Source organism: Platalea leucorodia (genome assembly GCF_965183815.1).
Source record: "Platalea leucorodia genome assembly, chromosome: 2".
NCBI lineage: Eukaryota > Metazoa > Chordata > Aves > Pelecaniformes > Threskiornithidae > Platalea > Platalea leucorodia.
In genome coordinates this window covers 12525581-12546713 of record NC_138824.1, presented here as the reverse complement: position 1 = coordinate 12546713, position 21133 = coordinate 12525581, and the positions used below count along the sequence as shown (strand labels likewise).

The 21133-nt window shown below is 45.5% G+C and overlaps 1 protein-coding gene across 1 annotated transcript in view; it reads left to right on the top strand.

Annotated features, from left to right (window-relative positions):
• MTMR2 (myotubularin related protein 2) overlaps window positions 1-21133 on the top strand; it is a gene marked incomplete at its 5' end in the record, with an annotated part of 62873 nt that extends 41740 nt beyond the window's left edge. Inside the window, 10 exons of the mRNA XM_082303883.1 lie at window positions 2007-2108; window positions 2809-2892; window positions 10512-10661; window positions 11480-11668; window positions 12675-12860; window positions 13731-13937; window positions 15507-15599; window positions 17208-17321; window positions 18815-18991; window positions 20022-21133. Of these exons, the coding sequence (XP_082160009.1) occupies window positions 2007-2108; window positions 2809-2892; window positions 10512-10661; window positions 11480-11668; window positions 12675-12860; window positions 13731-13937; window positions 15507-15599; window positions 17208-17321; window positions 18815-18991; window positions 20022-20183 (1464 nt within the window). The 3' untranslated portion in view covers window positions 20184-21133. The remainder of the gene's footprint in view (window positions 1-2006; window positions 2109-2808; window positions 2893-10511; window positions 10662-11479; window positions 11669-12674; window positions 12861-13730; window positions 13938-15506; window positions 15600-17207; window positions 17322-18814; window positions 18992-20021) is intronic.

Here is a 21133-nt window from a genome sequence, read left to right as displayed (position 1 = left end):
TCTGCGAAACGTTTCAGTCAGTATGACTTCACACACTTCAAAAACCGTCTGATTTTAAAAGTAATTTTCAGGATTCTCCAGCTTCACTCATTCGAGACAAGATCCAAACCTTCATTCAGGCTTTGTGATAGGTAATGTCTTGTCTTCATAGTGGAAACCTAGGCCTGCATCCCACTAACGCAGTTCTCAGGGTTGCCCACCAGGCTATCCTAGGAAGACTCCAGTCATTGTGGAGTACAGGATGCCTTTCACTCACTTGCATTTCAAGAGCAAGAAAAGGGGCATGTTTCCCCCTAAATCGTTAGCTTATGTCTACCTGCTGCTGTGCTTTGTGGTGAGGGTCTGGCAAATAGCCTTCGGTCCTCCTCGAGGCTGTTCTTTCATTTCTTTCAAGGCAGTAGATATTTCACATGTGCCTCTCAAGAGCCCTTGGAATCACTGGAAATGCAAACTTCAGTAAAAATTAACAATTCACCTCCTCATGTCTACTTACTATAGACCCACAGAGTAGATAAAGCCACCATCTCCAGTCCTAAATTCATACCTCCACTGTTCACCAGAGCATGGCCCCTCTGCTTCCCTCGGTGGCAATGTGGGAAGAGCTGGATTCTGAACCTGATAGGTCTCTGGCTGCTTAGAGCTCTTCTCAGAGCCCCCTCAAAGCTGAAAGGATGCCACTTTCTGGATAAAGGCAGATGGAGGAATGAAAACGAGCTCCCAGCAGCTCTGGTCACTGTTGTGATTTTGAGGCACCAGGAAGCTAAGCAGACTCACAAGCTGTGGGTGTGCTGAGTTAAGAGCAGTTGATATAATCTATACCAAATCATCCAGCTGCTCCCTTGTCCTATTGCAGTCACGATTCTCTCTGGCTAACGTAGGCGTGCTTGTGCTGGCAGGCCAGTTTGTTCCCTGTTTTGATCTGGATTCCTAGTCCTCAGCCATATGCATGTACATAGCCTTTTGCCTATATGCAAATTTGCACACATGGTCAGGTTTGGAGTGGACTGCATTGTTTTCCCGGGTGGGAAACCCAGGCACAAACTATACAACAAGTATCTTGGCCCTATACAGCAGAAATATATGTATATGCCAGCCTGTTTGTCCCAGGATATGCAGAGCAGTTTAGTGCGATAACAGAGTAGTACGGATACAGCTTATGCATCCTGAAATGTTCTCTGTCTGAGACCAATTACCTAATCTCAGTCTTGTGAGACAGCTAAGTCTTTAGCTGTTTATCTCATTCTCTGACTTCCCGTACCATCTTCATATGCTTGAACTTGATAGCTCATTTCCTGCTGGTGGCTTTTAAACTGTTTACTACAAGTGTTTGAGTTGTAGGCTTGGCTGGAAAATCTTGGCATCTTAGAGTTGCTTTATTTAGTTTCTGAATTTGATTTTGTAGATTAGTACAGAAAGGAGGTCTTGGGTTACTACTCTGTGGAAACTGCTGCTGTGCAAAGTGGAGGAGTTGCCAGTTTCAGTCATCCTCTCTAGTGCTCTGAGGGATGGGTGCTTTAAAGGGATATGGCATTAGTTGCTTTGCTCCAGACTGGCTGGACTTGGGCTCCCTGTGTGCGGTAGCTCTGTGGAGGTACTTTGTGAGGCAGTCCCTGCCAGTCTGCTGGCACAGCACAGCCTGAGAGCCCGGTAAGAGCTAGGAGGTCTGTCTGACAAAGTCCTGCTGGTCAGAGATAGCTTGTCCCTGAACGGGGCTCTCCTTTAGACTTTCAGCGGGTAGAAGGCTTCCTGTAGAGGCAAGATGCCACCGATCAGGCATGCCTGTGCACTCCCTCTGCTCCTCTGCAGTCGTGGCAGGCTTTGCTGGAGGCTGCAGATGACCACTGAACCAAGCCCAGAGTTGCAGTACAACAGTGTTCAAAGTACGATACTAAATCAGTACTGGAAAGAGCATCGTGATGTGAGCCTGTTTTGAATGCCGGCTTTCAGAGTTTCTTTGGATGTTGACGTGGTGAATCTGCAATTTCATTTCTCTTTTTTTTCCCTAGGATATTCGAAACTTGCGATTTGCTCATAAGCCTGAAGGGAGAACTAGACGATCCATATTTGAGAACCTGATGAAATATGCTTTCCCAGTTTCAAATAACCTGGTAAGTATTTTCTTTTCAGTTGTTACCAAAAGACACAGAGTGGCAGTAAGCTGTTTTGTTCAGTCCCATCCACCTGGTACAGTATTCACATGGTGTGCATTTTGTTGAAGGAAGAGAAATGCTGGTTTTTTTGAATCTGTCTTAGAATTAATTCTGTAGGAGTTTAGCTTGTATAGAAACAGGAAAAGTCTGCTACTGTGGGGCTGGATTCCTTCATGCGTGGAAAATAACTTACTGATACTCACATCCTCATAACGGAGGGAAAATATTCAAAGCACTGTGACATCCATCAGAGGTTTACAGCTAATGGTGACTGCATTGCTCCCAATTCTGGAATGCAGTTCATCTGTTGTGTTATAACACTTCAATTGTTGCTTCAAATACAGGCTGAAAGGATCTAGTTCTTAATATGTACAAGCATTCTTGCCCAAGTAGTCTTTTCTTTCTCTTTAATAATAAACTCCTTTTGTCCATGAAGTACTAGGTAATAGACAAGCAAGATCAAGGGCATAGCGGAAAGTACATTGTTGTACTAATTACCTGCTACAGTGAGCATGTTGATCTTTTTCACAAAGCCCTAAAAGAAAAGTCATGCAGTGGGGAAAAAAGAAGGACCAGTCCTGAGTTATTATTTGAGATATCAAACATCCTGGAGATGGGCTCTGAGAGGGCTCTTAATGGCAAATTTTCTTTCTTTCAGCCACTTTTTGCATTTGAGTACAAAGAGGTTTTCCCAGAAAATGGATGGAAGGTGTATGACCCCGCTTGGGAGTACAGAAGACAGGTGGGTACTGTGCCATGTCCTTCCTCATCCTCTCTACTCTTCAGAAGTGAGGCAGTAATACAATTACAGGTCTCATGGAGCGGAGAATGATCCTGGTGACAAATGTCATGCAGACTGGGTTAGGACATTGTTCTCTGCACTGCAGTGATTGATGACAGCAGTACAGCTTCAGAGATAGTAGCATCCACTGATGGAGATTACTCAGGCTGCAGAGAGCTGACTTTAGGCTTTGGTAGAAAAAACTATTGCTCTGGCTTAGTCATCAGCCACTGCTGGCAGTGAGGAATGGAGGATGCATTTTGCAGGTGCAGTCATCCCGTTGTTGAGTTTCACACCTCAGCTCTTGCTTGTATCAGTTTTAATTCTTTCCAGTTTTCTGTAAGATACCTCAAACAGAAACTTGGAAGGGAAAAAAACTAAATGTAGAATGCCTTCATTTTCTTCAGCGTAAGGATCAACCTAGAGAGTGTTGTGATTAACCATAGCTTGGAACAGACAGCTGTAGTGCGTCCAGAGTAGACTGGTCAAAGGTGTTAATGATCGTAAAGTGGTAGGCTGTCAATTAGGAATACTGCGATAAAAACTTGAGTGGTCCTCCCTGGGGAAAAAGATGGGAGAATTTTGGGTTTATAATGAAATCACTCTTGTCATAAAATTCTCAAGTTGAGGAAGCAGCACAATTTGGTGACAGTTTTGCCCTGGACACAGTAAACTTTGGTCTAATCCAGATCTGCCAGGATAAAGCCAATTTTCCTTTGTAAAATTAAGAAATTTACAGCCATGTAATTTAAATATTTATTTGAGTCTTTCCCATAAAGGAAACCAAAACAAGACATCTGTCCTAGCCTAGTTGTTCATCTGATTCCTGACATCCAAAACGTAAGGAAAGGATTCATTTTCCTATTTAGTCTTCTAAAAGCTGGGCATGCCTTCTAAATTGGTTATCTAGGCCTGTCATTAACAGATGGGGAGAGAGAGCTTCACTGTTGGGGGTGATTTGTTCCCTCCTAAAATAGCTGCCTGAGATAGATCACTGGATTCTAGGCTGCTAATTGAAAGTGAGATGTATCTTGCCTCCATTGTCTTCATTGCAAAAAAGTGTATGTTTTTGCAATGAGATACCACAATCTAAAATCCTAGCAGAGACAAACTGCGATCATTTGTAATCAATGACACACACAGTACCTAAGGTTGACTTTGACTAATAAGGCCAGATAATGCAGCGATTATTGCTTTGTTTAGAATTCACCTCTTTCTTGGTAGTTATTTTAAGGAAAGATCTGTCTATAAAGAAGGATCTTCAGCCCAAGGTGTATGGGAGAGATGCTTCTCTTTACAGGACTGAGAACTTTGGAGTAAAGACAAAGAATACCTGTGCTATCAAAATAATCTCCATTGAAAAGCACAGCATTCACTTAGCCAAGCTTCAGTTAAAACAGATGAAGTACAAAAGACATTCTTAAAATACCTGGAAAGAAGGAAGGGTGACCCTTGAGAATTTCAAGGTAAATTATTCTAATTTCTTAATCCTGGCATGTCTGTTTTTAGAATACAAGCTTTTCTATCCATATTAGTTTTTATATTGTGATTGGCTGTACCTTAAATTTGGCAGGAGCTTGGTTACACAGGGAAAGGATACATATATTTACATGCATGTGATTTGCAGCTCATCATGGCCTTTCTGTAAAGAAAATGGGACTCTGGGACGTGGTGTGTTTGTTTCTGGTCACACAAGGTAGCACTGCTGTGTGTAAAGCATGTCGCAATTGAGACATTGCTGTGGCATGTACTACTTTTGTTATGACCTGCTTTTGTATCATTTTTGAGCGGACAGGAAAAACTTAGCCTGGCTGCTTTTATGTTAAGAAACCAAACTGATGTCCATGTGCTGAAGCCCCCAGTCATTTGCTTACATTGGTAACTGCAAAAATGAATCCAAACCGGGATTTTTTGCAGCCATGACCTATCTGAATTTTACCCACGATGGGCCACAGTCATTGCCATTCCAGATCACGCAATCCATCTGTTCCAGTAGCTTATCTCCAAAAGTGACCAACACCAGCTGCTGAAGAAGAGGCAAACCGTACTGCAGTAGATGTTTATGTTGTGATCTGTCCAGGAGGAGAATTTCATCCCTTTCATTAGAGTTGATTTAGGTCCTGCAGCGTGAAGCTTTACGTCCCCTCCAAAACTTTTAGGTATTTCAGTCTGTTTATTTAGTTTCAGCATTTATAACTATGGATGTTCAGTTTATCTTTGTGAATGTCTTAGCCTTTTTTCTTAATCCAACCAGGTTCTGTTAAAGCAATAACAAATACTACAGTAAATCAGGATTATGGCCTGAAATGGCAGCAGGGATTCGTTAACAGTGAAACAAAACTGGCATCATCAAATCAGATAATGGGATTACCTGTCTCTGACTGTATGAATTGTGATCAGAAATAGAAAAGCAGGACATATGCACCATCTGCAGGACCTTTTGGAATTGGTTTAAAAGCTATTAAGAGAAGAGCTGGCCTAGGGCATAAGCAGCCCAGCAGTACGGCCAGGCATTAACTTGGTGTATCTTAGGCCAGGTCGGTCATTTCCCCAGGGGAGCAGGGACACAGAGAGAGGGGAGCCGCGCAAAAGTGGAAGCCAACTACCAGGCATCCAGAAAAGACTTTGAGTGGGATCCATGGTAGGATCTATGTCTGCCCTGGTAGACATGGCAAGTTTGCGTGTGGTATGATCTATTTATTATAATTTTTTTTTAGATTAATATAAATGTGTTGATATGATAGAGATTGTAGCAATTAGGAAGGATATTCAGTAAACCCCTGACTTCTCTGTTAGCATTCTTGGGAAAGATGGAAATATGTAACTTATTAAAAATCTGTGATTGTGTAAAACTATGGGGAGTAATAAACAACCTGTAGAGAACAAAAGGAACTCAGAGAGGTTTGGGATTTAGTCGGTAAATGGAATCACATGTGGCAAATGAAATTTAAAACTGAAATTGCTCCCTGATTTTTATTACACGCGGGCTGGCAGAGTATAAAACAGAATTGCAAAGTGAATAAGACTCAGTTGAAACCAAAAGGCCTTGAGATGCCTTTGGAGTAACTTAAAGCTTTCATTTTCCTTAACAAGGTGGGGAGCATTTGGAAAATATTACAAGGTGTTGTGAAGCTGGAAATGTGCTATGTTTCCCTACAGAAGTCATGCTCGTCTAATCCTGTGCTCTGGTCATATGTACCAGGGAGCCACGGTATAGGACTGTGGTTGCTGCTTTCACAGAAAACATATAGAAATTAATAGTTCAGAAGAGGAGCTGAGCTATTTCGAGGATAAAAGAAGTGCCCAGCATTAGTATACAACCAAAGTGGGAAAGGTAGAGCGTGAGAACAGCATCCTACAGAGGATTGTTGGGTGTAACTTAGGGGAGTAAAATGAGAACTGAACTGTTAAATGTCCCATGGTTTAACTGAGGTCCTGCTTATGCTAGGTACGTCTCTACTGCAAAACGGATCACAGGTCTCTTGTGCTGAGTGGAGACAACCTGGGCTGAGCACGCGGCAGAGGGACCAGCTTGGCTGTGGCAGCTGTATCCTGCGTCGGTGTAGGGATGCCCCTGAGCTAATGGGCTCAGCCATGGTATCTCATGGCTCAAATCAAGTTTGAGAGAGGCACTCAGGACCCTCCCTGCCTTGCCTGCTGCAGCTCAGGGTGTACCCACGTGGCTAAGCTCAGAATTGGCCTACTGATTCCCATAGAGAGATGTGACTGTGTGTAATTCCAGCAAGGAAATTATTTTTTTCCTGTCAGTGAGAGATACGCATGTGCTTAAGCTTAAACATGTGCTTTGCAAGGTGATGGTTTCAGTGCCATGCTGCTGTGTCTTCAACAGTTTTTCCCTGCAAATGAAGAAACTCCATCTTCTACAACATGTGTAGGTCAAGTGATAACCGAGCACAGGTCATTAAAGTAAAGCATGAATGACTCTCCAGAGGGAAACCAAGTCTGGTTTGTGTGTGGAGATGACACAAAGGCTGTGTCTCTGTGGTTAGATGATACAGTCGTAAGGAGTGTTCCCAAGCACTGGGGCACCTTCATCGCGAGTTCCAGGCATAGCTTCAATCCAGGCTGTTACCATCCCTCTTTTGAGTAAGTGTGTCTGAGCATCTTTAGCCATGCACAAAGACACTCTGCCAGCAGGGTGTATGCGGGTTGAAAGTATAAAGCAGTTATTTACAGGCTAACACACAAAAAATAGATAGCAGGGACTTAACTAGCTATTAGGCTGTGCATTAGTGTTCGCTACCTCAGAGAAAGCATCTGAAGAGACTTTCCTGGCCATGCAGGCACTAGTGAGAGGAGAAGGATCAGCATCTGCACCTCCCTTAGTTGGGTGGTTGTTGCCATCTTCCACCAGTAATGCCAACACCACTACACAGATGAGCCAGCTGCTGGCCCTCACCCAATGCTAGCCTCGCAGTTTTTCCTTTCGGATTTTATACCATTTCGTGGTGGTGTTTTCCCTTGAAACCTTCAGCTACCAGCGATCCCCATCTCAACAATCCTTTTCTTCTATCTGCACTTTTGCATTTCTTGCCTTTCTATAGATTTTCACACAGCTCTTTCACATCACTTTGCGGTGTCCTTGGCGGTCTGAGCCGCGGCCGTGCAGCTGGGCCACATCAGAGCTGGGGCCTGAAGAGGCAGTTGGGCTCCTGGGGAGAAGAGAAGAGGGAGGGCTGCGAGGCCAGCTTGCCTGCTGCCAAACCTGGGCGCAGTTCAGAGGTTGGCGCAAGCCAAGGATGACCAGTAGGCAGTTTGGACAAACTGCACCATTTTGAGGATAAACGAGTTTAATAGCATGGATGTGAGGCGCACAGTGCCAGCAGGTCTCAGTGAGAACAGTCATGGGCACATTTACTTTATGACTATAGATGTGGCCATGTTGCCTTCCTCACTTTTCCCCCTCTGGCAGCAACCAAACACGAGTTCCCCTGAAATCAGGGTCTACTAGCGGTGTTAGTTTACCTGGAGAAGACAGACCTTGCGCACCGGTCAGGGCAGCATGCTGTGGTCACTAACGTGGACAGCCAGCAGCCCCGTTCCGGACCGTCACACCGGCTGTGAGCGAGGCATGGCCGGGTTCCTCCTGCAGGTGCACAGCCAGGCAGCTCCCAGAGCTGGTCCTGAGCCTGCAGAGGCTTCTTGAGTTACATCTGTAACAGTTTGGGTTGGTTTGATAGTAGGCTTTTGAGCGTTTACAACTTTCCAGGAAGCAGTGAAATGCATCTTATATGAGGAAATACCAATGTGCTTTGTATCATGTTTAGCTTTTTCTATTGATTCCAGCTGGAGAAAGTGCGAATCTGAAGGAGCATGAATAAATGCACAAGCTACGCTGCATTGTGGCAAATGTCCTGAGAAGATGCAAATTCAGCTCCTCTTCTAGCCTACTTCACTTATTTCTGCTTGCTTTGAGTCCTTAGAGAAAGTCACAATTTGAATCCAGAGCCCTCTTTGGGTGGTGCTGTGATTCAAGGCTCCTGTGCCAGGGGAAAGCAGACATTCCTTGTGATTCAAAGGAAATTTGAACGCTAACATGCAGCATCTTTTCTTTCTTTGAGGGATTGTCATGGATTTTCCTGGTCTGGGCTATTGCAAAGGCAAGATTTCCTTCAAATTTGTCAGGGTGGCAGCTGAAAGACATAGAGCTTTGGAGGTGTCGGTTCTGGATCGAGCTGCGTGTGCTGAAGCTGTTCTGCCCAGCACTGTGAAGAGGGTGCTTTATAGTGCCAGTCACTGCTTGATCTTCTCAGTGAGCACTGGTAGAGCTGCAGGATAGCACGAAAAGGAGCTTTTCTTCCATGTAACTGCTTGTCAGCTCCCATTGTCCTTGTCAAGAGTGTGCCAACAGCGTAGTTTTAATTCACTTTTGGGGGAGGTGAAATCTCCAAGCGTTGCTGGTGGATCCATTGCAGTGCAGTCATGTCCTTACTAGGACAGAACTGAGAACAATTTAGTCCTTTGCCACTAGTTCACTTCCAGGTAGTAACCAGTTTGATCATAGCTGATGGACAGCCAAGAGCAAGAGTCTTGCTATTCCCTCGTTGACAGCAGAGCTGGTGGACCCACCCTTGCTGTGTACAGCAGGTAGACCTCTAAGCATGTTTTACCCATCAGTAAGCTTGGACTGTGTATACACACTGTTTGATGCCTGTTTCTCCCACTTCTTTGGCTTCAGGCAGTGCCAAAAATAGCTTTCCTTTAGGGTTTTGGGGTACTCATGATCCTGGCAGCTCTGCTGATTCCTTGTAGTAACGTTTCCTTCCCAGGGAGGGCCCCAGGACCAGGGGGGGTTCACAAGCAGGGTGTGACCGGTGTTAGACCGAAGATCTGTCCTCTCCTCAAATTTCTAACCATGACCTGTTCAGGCAGCACGACTCATCGCTCTGACAGGGAACCGGCTGCAGTCTGTGTGGGTCAGCCCTCATTACCACAGCTCGTCTGACTGGTGTTAGATTTGTCATTTATTTCCTGGGGGAGCCACGACAGCGGTCATCAGTGTCCCACCACCCTCCTTAAAATGAAGTACTGTTTATTAGAACAGAAGCATGTATTGTTTTAAGAGCTGATGTTCCTCTAAATCAGACTCTCTGCTTAACAGTCTGGCCATGTTCACTGTAGCAGATCTGTCTTCCCCACAGAGATGCTTTGTGTCGATGGTCGCCCCTGCTGCAGCATGTGTCTGTTTAAATCTCTCCTTGCAGGCACACCGTTTCGATCTGTTAACTCCCAGCATCGGCCAAACTAAGCCTGCGGGTTGTCAGGATCCGTCCTCATTGTGCTTCGGGTGTTACTGGAGGTTGTCGTCTGGGAAGCTGTTGAGTTGCTTCCCCGTCAGGGCACGCTGAGCTCGGTCGTGTGGGTGCGTGCATGTGCGTGTAGGTTCCCTGCTCTCCCAGCCCAAGTCAGACTAGCACAACCAGAGAGCTTAGTCTGAGAGGGAGTTGCGCATCACTGTCCAGATCAGATACAGTCATGCAGCCAGAGACATACAATTATTAGGTTTCTGGTGTTTTTAGGGGATTGCACAGCTGTGCCACAAACACTGAACAAGGCCCAAAACAGATTGAGTTTTTGGGGGGTGTTTTACTGCCTGTTCTCCCTTCTGTCTTCCCCTCCATCCTGTCTCGTAACTCCACTTTCCAGCCCCGGTTGCCACCCACCACGTTTGAGCTCATTGCTGAGAGAGGAGTGAGGACTGTTGGTCACCCGTTCTGTCCTGCTCCTGGCTCTCCTGTAAGCACCATGATGAGACCAGGAGGTGTGTTAAAGATGCTCTCAGGGGGATCACCTGTGTTGCTGTAGCCTCCACAGTTCCTTTGCCATAGGTGAGCCAGCCTGCAGCCTTCTAGTTCTCCTGTTCTTCAGTGACCTGAGCAAAACATCTACCTCTCTGGGAAGAGGCGTGCAATGCAAGTTACCAAGATAATGCAGTCCCAGGCTCCAGCCCTAAATGTCCTTCATTAACAAAAGCTGCCTTGAATTTCAGGTCTGGGGATTTGAGTGTGCTGAGGTCTCAGAGCAACTCATTTGCTAAACTGCTGTTGTCTCCTCTTTAGGGAATTCCCAATGAAAGCTGGAGGTTGACCAAGATTAATGAGCGCTATGAGCTGTGTGATACATACCCTGCCATTCTAGCTGTGCCCGTAAACATTCCTGATGAAGAATTAAAGAGAGTAGCATCTTTCAGATCAAGAGGACGCATACCAGTGAGTGTGACAAAAGAAGCCACTTTGATGTGGTGGTGTTACATACCTTTGGGCCATAAATAATACCAAGATCAGGCTGAATGGATTCCAGGGAGCAAATAAATGGTCAGTGGATAATAAAAGTGACAGCAACATGTTTGAGGAGTTGGAAAGCAACATTATCTGCAGGAACTACTGTTGTGAAAGAGATGTAGACTAAACCAAAATGAGAAGATAACTTAGCACAACCCAGAGCGAATCTCAGTTCAGTTCCTGGGAAACGCAAAGCAGCCCTGTTTCGTTGTTTACAATTGTCTGGCCTACTCTGACTTTTAGGATAGAGGAATACTTACTGAAACTCTTGATGAAAATGCTTATTAAATGAAATGAAGTCAAAACACATCGTTATGTTGATTATTGCAGTGGTAACTGAAAAAGTACTGTTCTACTTCTCAAGTCTATAGAAAATTAAATCTGTTCCTAAAGTGCTTGACTTTTGCATGGTGTAACATAGAGTAAGACATAGCCCAATGACTGCAGAGTGAGAAAGTGTGTTTGTGGCTCACGCAACAGCGAGAAAACAGTCCACATCATGTTTAAAAGTCAGACATAAACCTATTCAGTCAGCTCTTGTTTGTTCAAAATTTGGGAATGCCACCAGAATGAATGAGTAAGGACAGAAGAGTTCTTTCTTTCATTCAGTCGTGATTTAATAGAATCCAGCCTTCTGGAACCAGCTAATACATGGCAGGATCCCGGAGCAAACGATTACAGGTAAAACAATTCACTGGTTAATGAATCCAATTTTTCCTTCATTTCTTTCCCATCTGTTTCCAAAGGTGTTGTCATGGATTCACCCAGAAAGTCAAGCAACGATCACTCGCTGTAGCCAGCCCATGGTGGGAGTGAGTGGCAAGCGAAGCAAGGAAGATGAAAAGTACCTTCAAGCCATCATGGATTCTAATGCTCAGTCCCATAAAATCTTCATATTTGATGCAAGGCCTAGTGTGAATGCTGTAGCCAATAAGGTCAGGTGCTTTTTCCTCCCTCTAAAGCTGGGAATGTAATCATTTAGAGCACATTTCCCACCACCATTTCAAATTATTCACGAGCATCACAAAGGGTTTTCCCCCATGAAGGAAATCATATGGAATGATCTGATTCTCTAGACAGACTGCTACACCTGCAGTGGTATCTGTAAGATATCAGTGTGACTGCTAAAGGTCCATTTGGATTAATCTACAACGGGAAATGAGATTGGAAGGGGGGTAAAAAAAATCAAAGTAGTACTGACGTCAAACTCCAGCACCCTGGATCTTGTGTATCACCATTTTTCACTTCGCATTGTTGAAAGACTGCTTCCTCTGACAGCACCAGAACTCTGTCCCTGTTAACCCTGATGGGAGCAGGGGTTACTAAGCACTTCCAAAAATCAGGCATCGTGATCTTTAATTTCAAAATATAAGCAGGGGATCCTTAATGTCTAGGAATGTTGCTGTGTTCTTCCTGCTGTTATGTCTCATGCCATCACTCTAAGCCCTGTTTTAATGGTAGAACTGCTTTGTTGCATTAAAGCCATTTTTTTTCTTTTTTTTTTTTTTTCCCAATCTATCTTTCCCACTACTTAGGAAAGGCAATTAGCGTGTGGGATATACTCCTCTATAATAGTATGGTAAATTTGTAAATGACAGAACAGTGAATCTAGTGAGCTAGCAGCTTGAATGGGGACAAATGATAATTACAGAGAAAAAAAAAGAAGGCTTGTAATGTGATATTCTTTGTTAAAAATTATAGCATTCATTTCTATTGCAGGAAAGAGACACAAAGTGTGTGCGTGTACGTGTTTGTTCCCAATTGTAAGATAAATCCAATGTTTGTTTCCAGTTGAAAGATAAATCCAATGTTTTCTGCCTGCTTTAGATAGCACAATCACTGTGGTATTTTGTCAGCTGATATTTGCTCAGGACAAACGATTGGGATAAAATATAAACAATATTTTTGCTTAATGATTTTTATGTGGATTTTGTTCTTCAGGCTAAAGGCGGGGGCTATGAGAGCGAGGATGCCTATCAGAATGCAGAATTAGTGTTCCTGGACATTCACAATATTCATGTCATGAGAGAGTCGCTGAGAAAACTGAAGGAAATTGTGTATCCCAATATCGAGGAGACTCACTGGCTGTCTAATTTAGAGTCGACTCACTGGCTAGAGCATATCAAGGTATGCATGTCTGCATCCTCTGGATGTGGCTGAGTACCAGTCTGTTCACTGGGAAGTGTATCCAGAGTTAATTCCAGTGCTGGGTTTTCAATTAGTGAGAAATTTAAAGACTTATAATTTGTTTTCAATTTAAAAACAACTAAAACCACAGTTTCCTAGAATGGGGAATTTTGAGGAGATGGGAAGAGGGACAAGAGAGGGGGTTGAAATACTGAAAGATGGTGTTTTGGAAATTAAGTGTGTTCCTGGATAATGCGTAACTGTGAAAGCCCTGGTTAGAGCACAGGAGTCCCAGAGCTTCCAAGCTCTTGACTCAGGGATCCTTGACATCCTGGCATTACTGCCTGGTCCAGAGCAGCAAATGTTGGGAGTTCATACCCCGTCAGCCTTTCGGGAATCCAAGCAGAGTCAGAACGAGTGGGGCAAAATGCTTCAGCTTCTACAGATGTTGGTTTTCAAATTAAGCTGTTTCCCTCCTAAAAACATCCAGCGTACATTGTCAACCTGCTAATGCAGATAGGCGCAAATCTGCTCCTGAGGCAGTTGCAGGGCGACGGCCATTTTGTGTTCGTGTTGAGACACAGAATGCCTCTGTGTTTAAATCCTGACCTGTCCAAGGACTGAGCTTAATGCAAGGCCTCTTCTAGAGTTGTGCCTACACTACAGTTTAGATGTGTTGTCATCTTGCTGGAACAAAAAATGCGTTCACCCATTTGCTGTCCTAGTTATAAAGTAGTTGGAACGGATTTACCATTCTCCTTGAGGCAGACAGAGCCCTTGGTTTGTCCTGTGTTGTCACTAGCCATTTTTCATTTATGGTTTCTGTTCCAAAGAGATTTTTTAACTTTTTTTTTTTTTTCCTCATCCTAGCTTATTCTCGCTGGAGCCCTTCGAATTGCTGACAAGGTGGAGTCAGGGAAGACGTCTGTGGTTGTACACTGCAGTGATGGCTGGGACCGGACAGCCCAGCTCACCTCTCTCTCTCTGCTCATGTTAGATGGCTACTACCGAACTATCAGGGGCTTTGAAGTGCTAGTGGAGAAGGAGTGGCTGAGCTTCGGCCACAGATTTCAGCTGGTGAGTCACTAGCCCTTGGAAGGCACTGAACAGAAAGTTATTGTCCACCTTGAAGGATTTCAAAGGAGTTTAGCCTTTCCTGTGAGAAGTCTCCAAGCTGAAATCACAGAAGAAAGGTGAATGCTGCTGCTATTGTTTTCTGCCTATAATTCCAGTCATCTCTTAACTTCCTTGGAGACAGTGTTGGTTAGGTAGGAGGAACAGGTGGTATTAAATCTCTCAGGTCGTGTTCCCATGCTTAGGCTTAAACTAACAGTGTGCTTTGAGTTCAGGATAGGCATTTCTGCTGTGAGTTGGCAGAGACCACTGAGGTATTTTTTGTCTTTCTTTCCAGTTCAGTCCATTTTCTGAGACTGCTCGGACACTGTCATCTAACAAATGCCTTGGTATTGAAGAGGCTGGGGAATTTGGTTCTGGCCTTGACCTCACATTTCTTCAGGCACATTTTGTTTTTGGCGAGGCTTTTAATTGTTCGGGTAAAAGATCAGCAGTTTCAGACTGGCCCAAGAGTAAGTAGCTCGTGGTTGTGTCCCTGGAGCCAGCAGAGAGGCAGCTTGTGGACCTGCGACACAGCAGTTTGTTACGGTTCGCACTGATGGGAATTGAGAGCACCTTTCAGTAGTATCCTTTCAGTCTTTGTTCGTATTGTGTTTTGCTTGTAGCTGTTCTCTTGCGGTCATTGAATTTTGGCAAGGGCGAGAACAAAGTCTGCTTACAGCACATGCGGTGGGGGATTGCATAGTCAAATGCAAGGTGGGGAAACTGAGGTGCTAAGCAACTGAGGTTCTGCTGCAGCAGAACTGCTATCTGATGTTTGAACCGTGAGTATGTTAGCTTCCCTGTCTGTACAAAGAAGATAATGATATTGATTTCCTTTGGTGAGGGGAGAACAGTATCACAGAAGAGGAAGGGATCTCTGTTACATGTTCTTTTTCTGTCTTTGTACAGTCCTTAGGGCTCCAGGGTAACGTACAACCAGTAACATACTATACTAGTTACAAGGAATCAGGCCTCACGTGTCTTATCCAAGGCCACACAGCACGGTCAGGGTTGGAGGCCTACTTCTGGGGATACTTTCATCACTGCCTCTCTTGAGGTGGCAGGAGATGGGCTGGGTTAGTGTTTGTACAGCGCTTGGAAGCTACGAGGTGTTGTGTGACGGTTATCGCCACATGCCGTGCCTGTAGGTGGTGTTTAGATCTAGCACACTGTACTACTGAACTATCCAGGACGACAGCTGCAACTGAAGCAAAAAGCATTCTCATTTTTTTTCCGTCTGAACTTTAGCTATTAACTGAAATCAGTGCCAGCATAGCATCTGGAGCCTCTATGCAAACAACTCGTGTTTTAATTTAGCATGAAAATATCCCCATAAAGAAATTTCACTTCAAAGACGAAGGGAGTAGCTGTCCTTTACTCCTTTACCCACTGATACCAACAAAGCAAAATCAGGACTCATTTGAACCTTCTTAAAGCTGTTGGTAAAGGCTTGGGTGGCTGAGAGGAGACCCCAGCAGTTTCCCCATGAAGCCCCGTGTGACTCATGTTCTTTGTCCTGCTCTGTTTCAGAGAGTTGGCCACGGAGATAAGAATCACGCAGATGCGGATCGCTCTCCTGTCTTCCTCCAGTTCATCGACTGTGTCTGGCAAATGACAAGACAGGTAAATGGCTGGGTGGCACACGTGTCCGCAAAGCCGCTGCACCAAGACGTGGCACAGTGTCTGGCCACAGGAGTAATTTCCAAGCTGACCTGCACAGGCTCTCCTTCCTGGGCTTCTACTCTCTTGACTCTGGCAACAACTTTCCTGGGAGTCTGTTTAGCAAAGAGCCTGAACGCACAAGTGCACAGAAAGGCCACGATGTCGGTTTGCATCAGATTAGCTAGTTAGTGGGTGCTGCTTACATACATGCTGCTATAATAAATGTGAGCTTGTGAGAAGAGGCTTCCCTCACCCTGAAATAGGGGACAGCTGCCTCACGTTTATCTTGGGCAGGAACAGACACCCCAGCCATCCTCGCTAGCCTGCTGTGCCTCCAGAAGCATAAGTGACTTCAGCTGCTACTGTAAGTCTGTAGTGTGGTGGGTGCATGCAGGTCCCTATTGCCTCCGCTCAAGCTGATCCTGTAACCAGACCTGTGGGGAGGACTTGCATTTGCTCCATTTTAACTTCTGAAGGCAAACATACTGCTCCTGGTTCATACTTGATGTACAGAGCCAGCAGCTGAGGTCCTCGCTTCAGACCAAGCATGGCAGAGGCACAGTTCGGGAGAGATACCCTATGGCTGAGAGGTTTTTTCCCCCAGGTGTGTAGGACCTGGAATGTTCTTCATGTCTGCTGTGATCTTTGTGCTGCACTTTAAGTAAATGTCAGCCATGGTCAGGCAGTTCTTTGAAAGAATTAGGCTCATCATGGACTAAAACAGGTGAAATGGGAAAGGATACCACTGTATAGGAAGCTGTACTGTATCTGAGCAGAGAAAAAGGGAGGCTTTGCCATCATCAAAAGTTGCTTTCATCATGCCATCCTTGGGTTGCTCCTAGAAGCAGGCATCCTGACCTGCTGGTGAGGTCAGGGTGTTGCAACCTGGGAAGAGAAGGGTGGTTTGCGAGGGAGGAAGGCCTCCCGCTCTCCTCTCCATCGCTCCAGCATGTCTTTGCAGTTCACTGTATGTATTCCTACTGACCTTTTGTGGAGCTTCAGTTCTCCCTGTCTTGGGTCTGATTGTTTCTGCATGGAACGTCAACAGCAAACACAGCCCCTACCCCTACCCCCATTCCTCCCGCTGACCTGTGCTGCACGATGCCTCCCTGCTCTTCCCTCTGGGAAGCGCTCTGTTGTGCGCACAGGTTATTTCCATTTGGCCCCGGGAAATTTCCATTTCTTTTTCTGCATTATTTCACATATGCTATAGCCTCTTGTTCACAGTCTCGTCGCGTGGTCTGCCATTAGGGGCAGGCATAGCAGAGCAAGCTTCAACTCGAAGCAGCACTGAGTGTGTATAAACACAGTGGTCAAACCCTTCAGACCTCTGGCTTTTGCTCAAAATTCCTCTCTGCACATATAAAGCAGCTTTCCAAGAGAGAAACTCTTGCTCCTGGAAGGAGCAAATATGAGCCTGAATATTCTGCCAGGCAAAGAACAGAGACAAATCCTGGTTTAGAAATAAGGAAGAGAGGCCAACTCCTTACCAAGACCACAAAGTGGGACAAAGTTTATTCATGATTCCTGTTCTAAAATCCCAACCTAACTTTCTGGTTCTGTCTGAAGTTTCCTACAGCGTTTGAGTTCAACGAGTACTTCCTGATAACCATCCTGGATCACCTGTACAGCTGCTTGTTTGGGACCTTCCTGTGCAGCAGTGAGCAGCAGAGGGTAAAGGAGGTAAGACAGCTTCTCTCCAAGGTGAAGGCATGGTACCGTGATTGCTTTAGCTGGCCAGATAATGCTAGAGAAGTTGTTTTCAGCACGCAAAGATAGTGGTAGATGCAGGTCTGGGTAATGCCCAGCCCTGTTCTTAACAGCTGGGACACGGGATATTTTCTTCTTTGTGCAAACTGCTGTCTGTTGGAGACATTTCCAAGCAATACTATTTCCCTCTGGACAGTCCCACTGCTTTCAGCATGGCTTTCAGCTACTCACTGGTGGCTGAATAGCTCCTGCTGTCTCCCGAGTGGTTGGAAATGCAGTTTTTCTTTGAACTCCAGTTTAATGTAATCTCCTCTGTGGAAACTGGTACCGTTTTGCCCTCCGTTTTCCTTGCAGTGGTCCCGTTAGATTGATTTCAACTACCAAGTGTGTATTGGCATTCTGCACACACAGGTTACAGCAAGTAACTGCTCTCAATGTGTGTTCTTCTGTGCTTGCATTTTTCCGGGAGAGAACAGAGCTGCTAGTATTAGGAAGGACATGCCTCCAGGTCCTACCCCCAGCCAGCTCTGCCCGGCAGTCTGGTCGAGGTTTGTTTGCCCAGGGAGGAGCGTATAGACGTGTACCTACAGAGCATTCAAACACTGCCCTATTCAGAGCCAGTCTGGAATCGGAAGGAAAAGCAGTGGCACTCATTCTCTCTCGCCCACCTGAAGTTGAAGCATTTTGTTACCAAAAGGTTGCAGCGTAACATCACAGGCGTACGGTGAGGGCAGTGCTGCGTGGACCTGATGTGATTATATTTGACAGCACATCAGTTTTAAAAAAAAAAAAAAAAAAATTAAATTATTGTAATACAGAAGTGATAACATTGTACTTACTGTAGTGAATCAGGGCCCCTGTTTCTCTAGAGTCCACAGTGATTGAATCATTGTAATTTCCAGAGAAGAAAACCTGTGTGCTGGTTGCATGTGAGTTTGGGGGTTTTTTTGTAAGGCCTCACCTAGTGAAGTACTTAATGCAGAAAGCACTTCAACACTGGTTTCACTGGGACTATTCACAGGCCTAATTATTCCACTAGATCAGGGCTAAGTCAAATGTTTTGGGGGTTTTTTTTGTTTGTTTTTTTTGTTTGTTTGGTTGGTTGGTTTTTTGCAATTAAATACTCCAGCAAGTCCTCCAGGAGCGCTTTAAAGAGGTGAAGTTTAACTGAAGCATTGAGAGTTCAGATGCCGGCCTCCCCTTGCTGCGCTGGTGGCGATTCCTGGGCCGGGTTGGCAGCTGGGTGGGTCGGAGGGGATGTTTCCCTGCCAGGGTGCCTGCCTGCATCCGTGTGCTTTGATTACAATAACCACAGCAAAAGAACGTTTTTTGGTTTTTTAAGCTACAAAAAGGCAACCAGCTCTGTATTAATGCCAGGCACGTGTATATGCTGTTCTATATACTTTGTAGATAAGTGCTGGGATTCCTATGGGAAATAAAGCCTCCTCCACCCCCTTCCCTTACAGAGCCTTCCAAAAAAGACGGTGTCGCTTTGGTCTTACATCAACAGCCAACTGGAAGACTTCACTAACCCCTTGTACGTCAGCTACGCCAACCACGTCCTCTATCCCGTGGCCAGCATGCGCCATCTCGAGCTGTGGGTCGGCTACTACATCCGCTGGAACCCCAGGATGAAACCGCAGGTACGTCCCGTCCAAGGATCCTGCTTTCATTTCCCTCTCTGCTAGTGCTAATACTGGCATTTCGGAGCTCAAGAGCTTTGAAGCGCAAGAAGTAATGTACAAACTTACGCTGCCACTGCTTAAATGTAAAAACAAAAGCCTAAATTCAAATGCGAGTAAATGAAAGAGCAGCACCTACAGGTGGCTGGGGTGGGTGGTCAGCTGGAGGTTGCCGCCTCATCAGATCTGCAGGAGCTGAAGGTACTCAGCAGTTTGGAAAATTTCTCACTTAGAATATGGGGAAAATGATCTGAATTCTCTCTTCTTTACAAAGGAGCTTAAAAACCTAAGACTGCTTTGGATGTGGGATTCCAGATCCGAGCTTTGGGGCTGTATTTAGATTACCGGCAAGGGGAACCTGCCGCTTGCTTTGGCTGCCGAGGCGCAGGGGTCTGACTGCGGCCCTTGTCCCGCTCCGGACGGCTGGCGGCAGGGGAGCTGGCGTGCCCAGGGCCGGCGCCTGAGGCGGGCAGCCTGAACACGGCCCGAAATCCTGAAATCACTTTTTAATAGGAAGGGACAAAAATTCCTGGGTTGCCTCAGTGTCCAACTGCAGTTAACAGAGCTCTGCAAATCCAGGGCATTAGATACAGGAACCCAAGAAATGCTTTCCAGTTTAACCATTTAACAGTCAGAACTATGTGAAAATATTTAGATAAATCTGTATTGGTTTTTTTTTTCTCCAAAGCCCTGAAATTATGTCCAGGCTGAGATGCCAGGGTCCCCCAGAAATGTCAGAGATTATAGAGTTTTGTAATTGTCATCTTTCAAAATACACACTGTTTTGTTTAGCCACCATTGCACTATGCACGTTAGATAGAAACGAGTATCCCAAAGGCAGAGCAACTACTCGCCCCTGGGCTGGAGACAACGCTACCACCCACGTACCACCCCTCCTGCCCTCACAGCTGTGTGCCAGGTCAGCGTTTTGTGGTTCAGGCTTCCGCTTCCATGCTCGCCTCCCAGCACTCAGCCTCACGTTTTCTTGCAGGAACCCGTCCACAATCGCTACAAGGAGCTTCTTGCCAAGCGGGCCGAGCTGCAGAAGAAAGTGGAGGAACTGCAGAGAGAAATCACCAACCGTTCCACCTCATCCTCGGAGAGAGCTGGCTCTCCCGCACAGTGCGTCGCTCCTGTACAGACAGTTGTATAATACGGACTTTTTTGCCGAGTACCTTCCCAGAACCACGGGGGCAGCTTTTCTGAAACCCCCTGGATTTCCAGCGTGGTGTCTGGGAGATGCCAACCTATTTATTTATTTCTCTCCAGGGTAATTTATTAGTACTGTAGCACTAGAGGAAGCTTAAGCAAAAACAAACAAACAAACAAGGCCCCCTATGCAATTAATCTTCTCAGTGGCTAGATTATAATACAAGCTAATTGCACTTGCCACCTAAAAGAAACCTAGAGCTCGCTCTTTGTTCACTTACGTGCTGGAAATCACTTGGCTTTAAAGAGAGACTGTGCACTAGGATGAAGTACTGTGGAAGAAAAACGTCTACTCAGCAGTCTGAAAAAGCTCCCCTTTGCTGAAGGGAAGTGCTGACTGGCTTTGCACTGGAGCTAGAATACAGCTGTGAAGTCATGAGCCCTCTGCTATTAACGTCTGCGTAGCAATGTTAACGAGAGCGCTGGCTGACATAGAGACGAGCAGCGACAGCATCTGAAACGTATCGCTGTTCTCGCTTTTCCCTTCACTTTGATCTAGATGACAGGAAGCCATGTAAATGATGCCTTATTTAAAGAAAGGGCAGCTTCTACCAGTAAAACACGGTGGTAGGGGAGCAACCTACGTGACTTAACTTTGTAGGACAAAGTTTACTTCCATCTCTGCAACTTGAGAGTCTCGCATATGGTTTACATTGGGGGTGCCAGGATGCAACTTAAGCACCTTTATTTCTGAGGGGGGAGCAGAGCGTGGCTCCCCTGGGCTTTCTGCAGCTCCTCTGTCCTCCAGTGCCTCCCACTCATCAGGGAAGGGCAGCGGACACCCAGGGGCACGGGTGAACCGCTGGGATCAGTCATTTCATTTTGCTTGGGTAAGCATAATTCGTGACGTTAATGCTTCTGTGCAGGATCATAGTGGCGTACGTGAGGTATTTC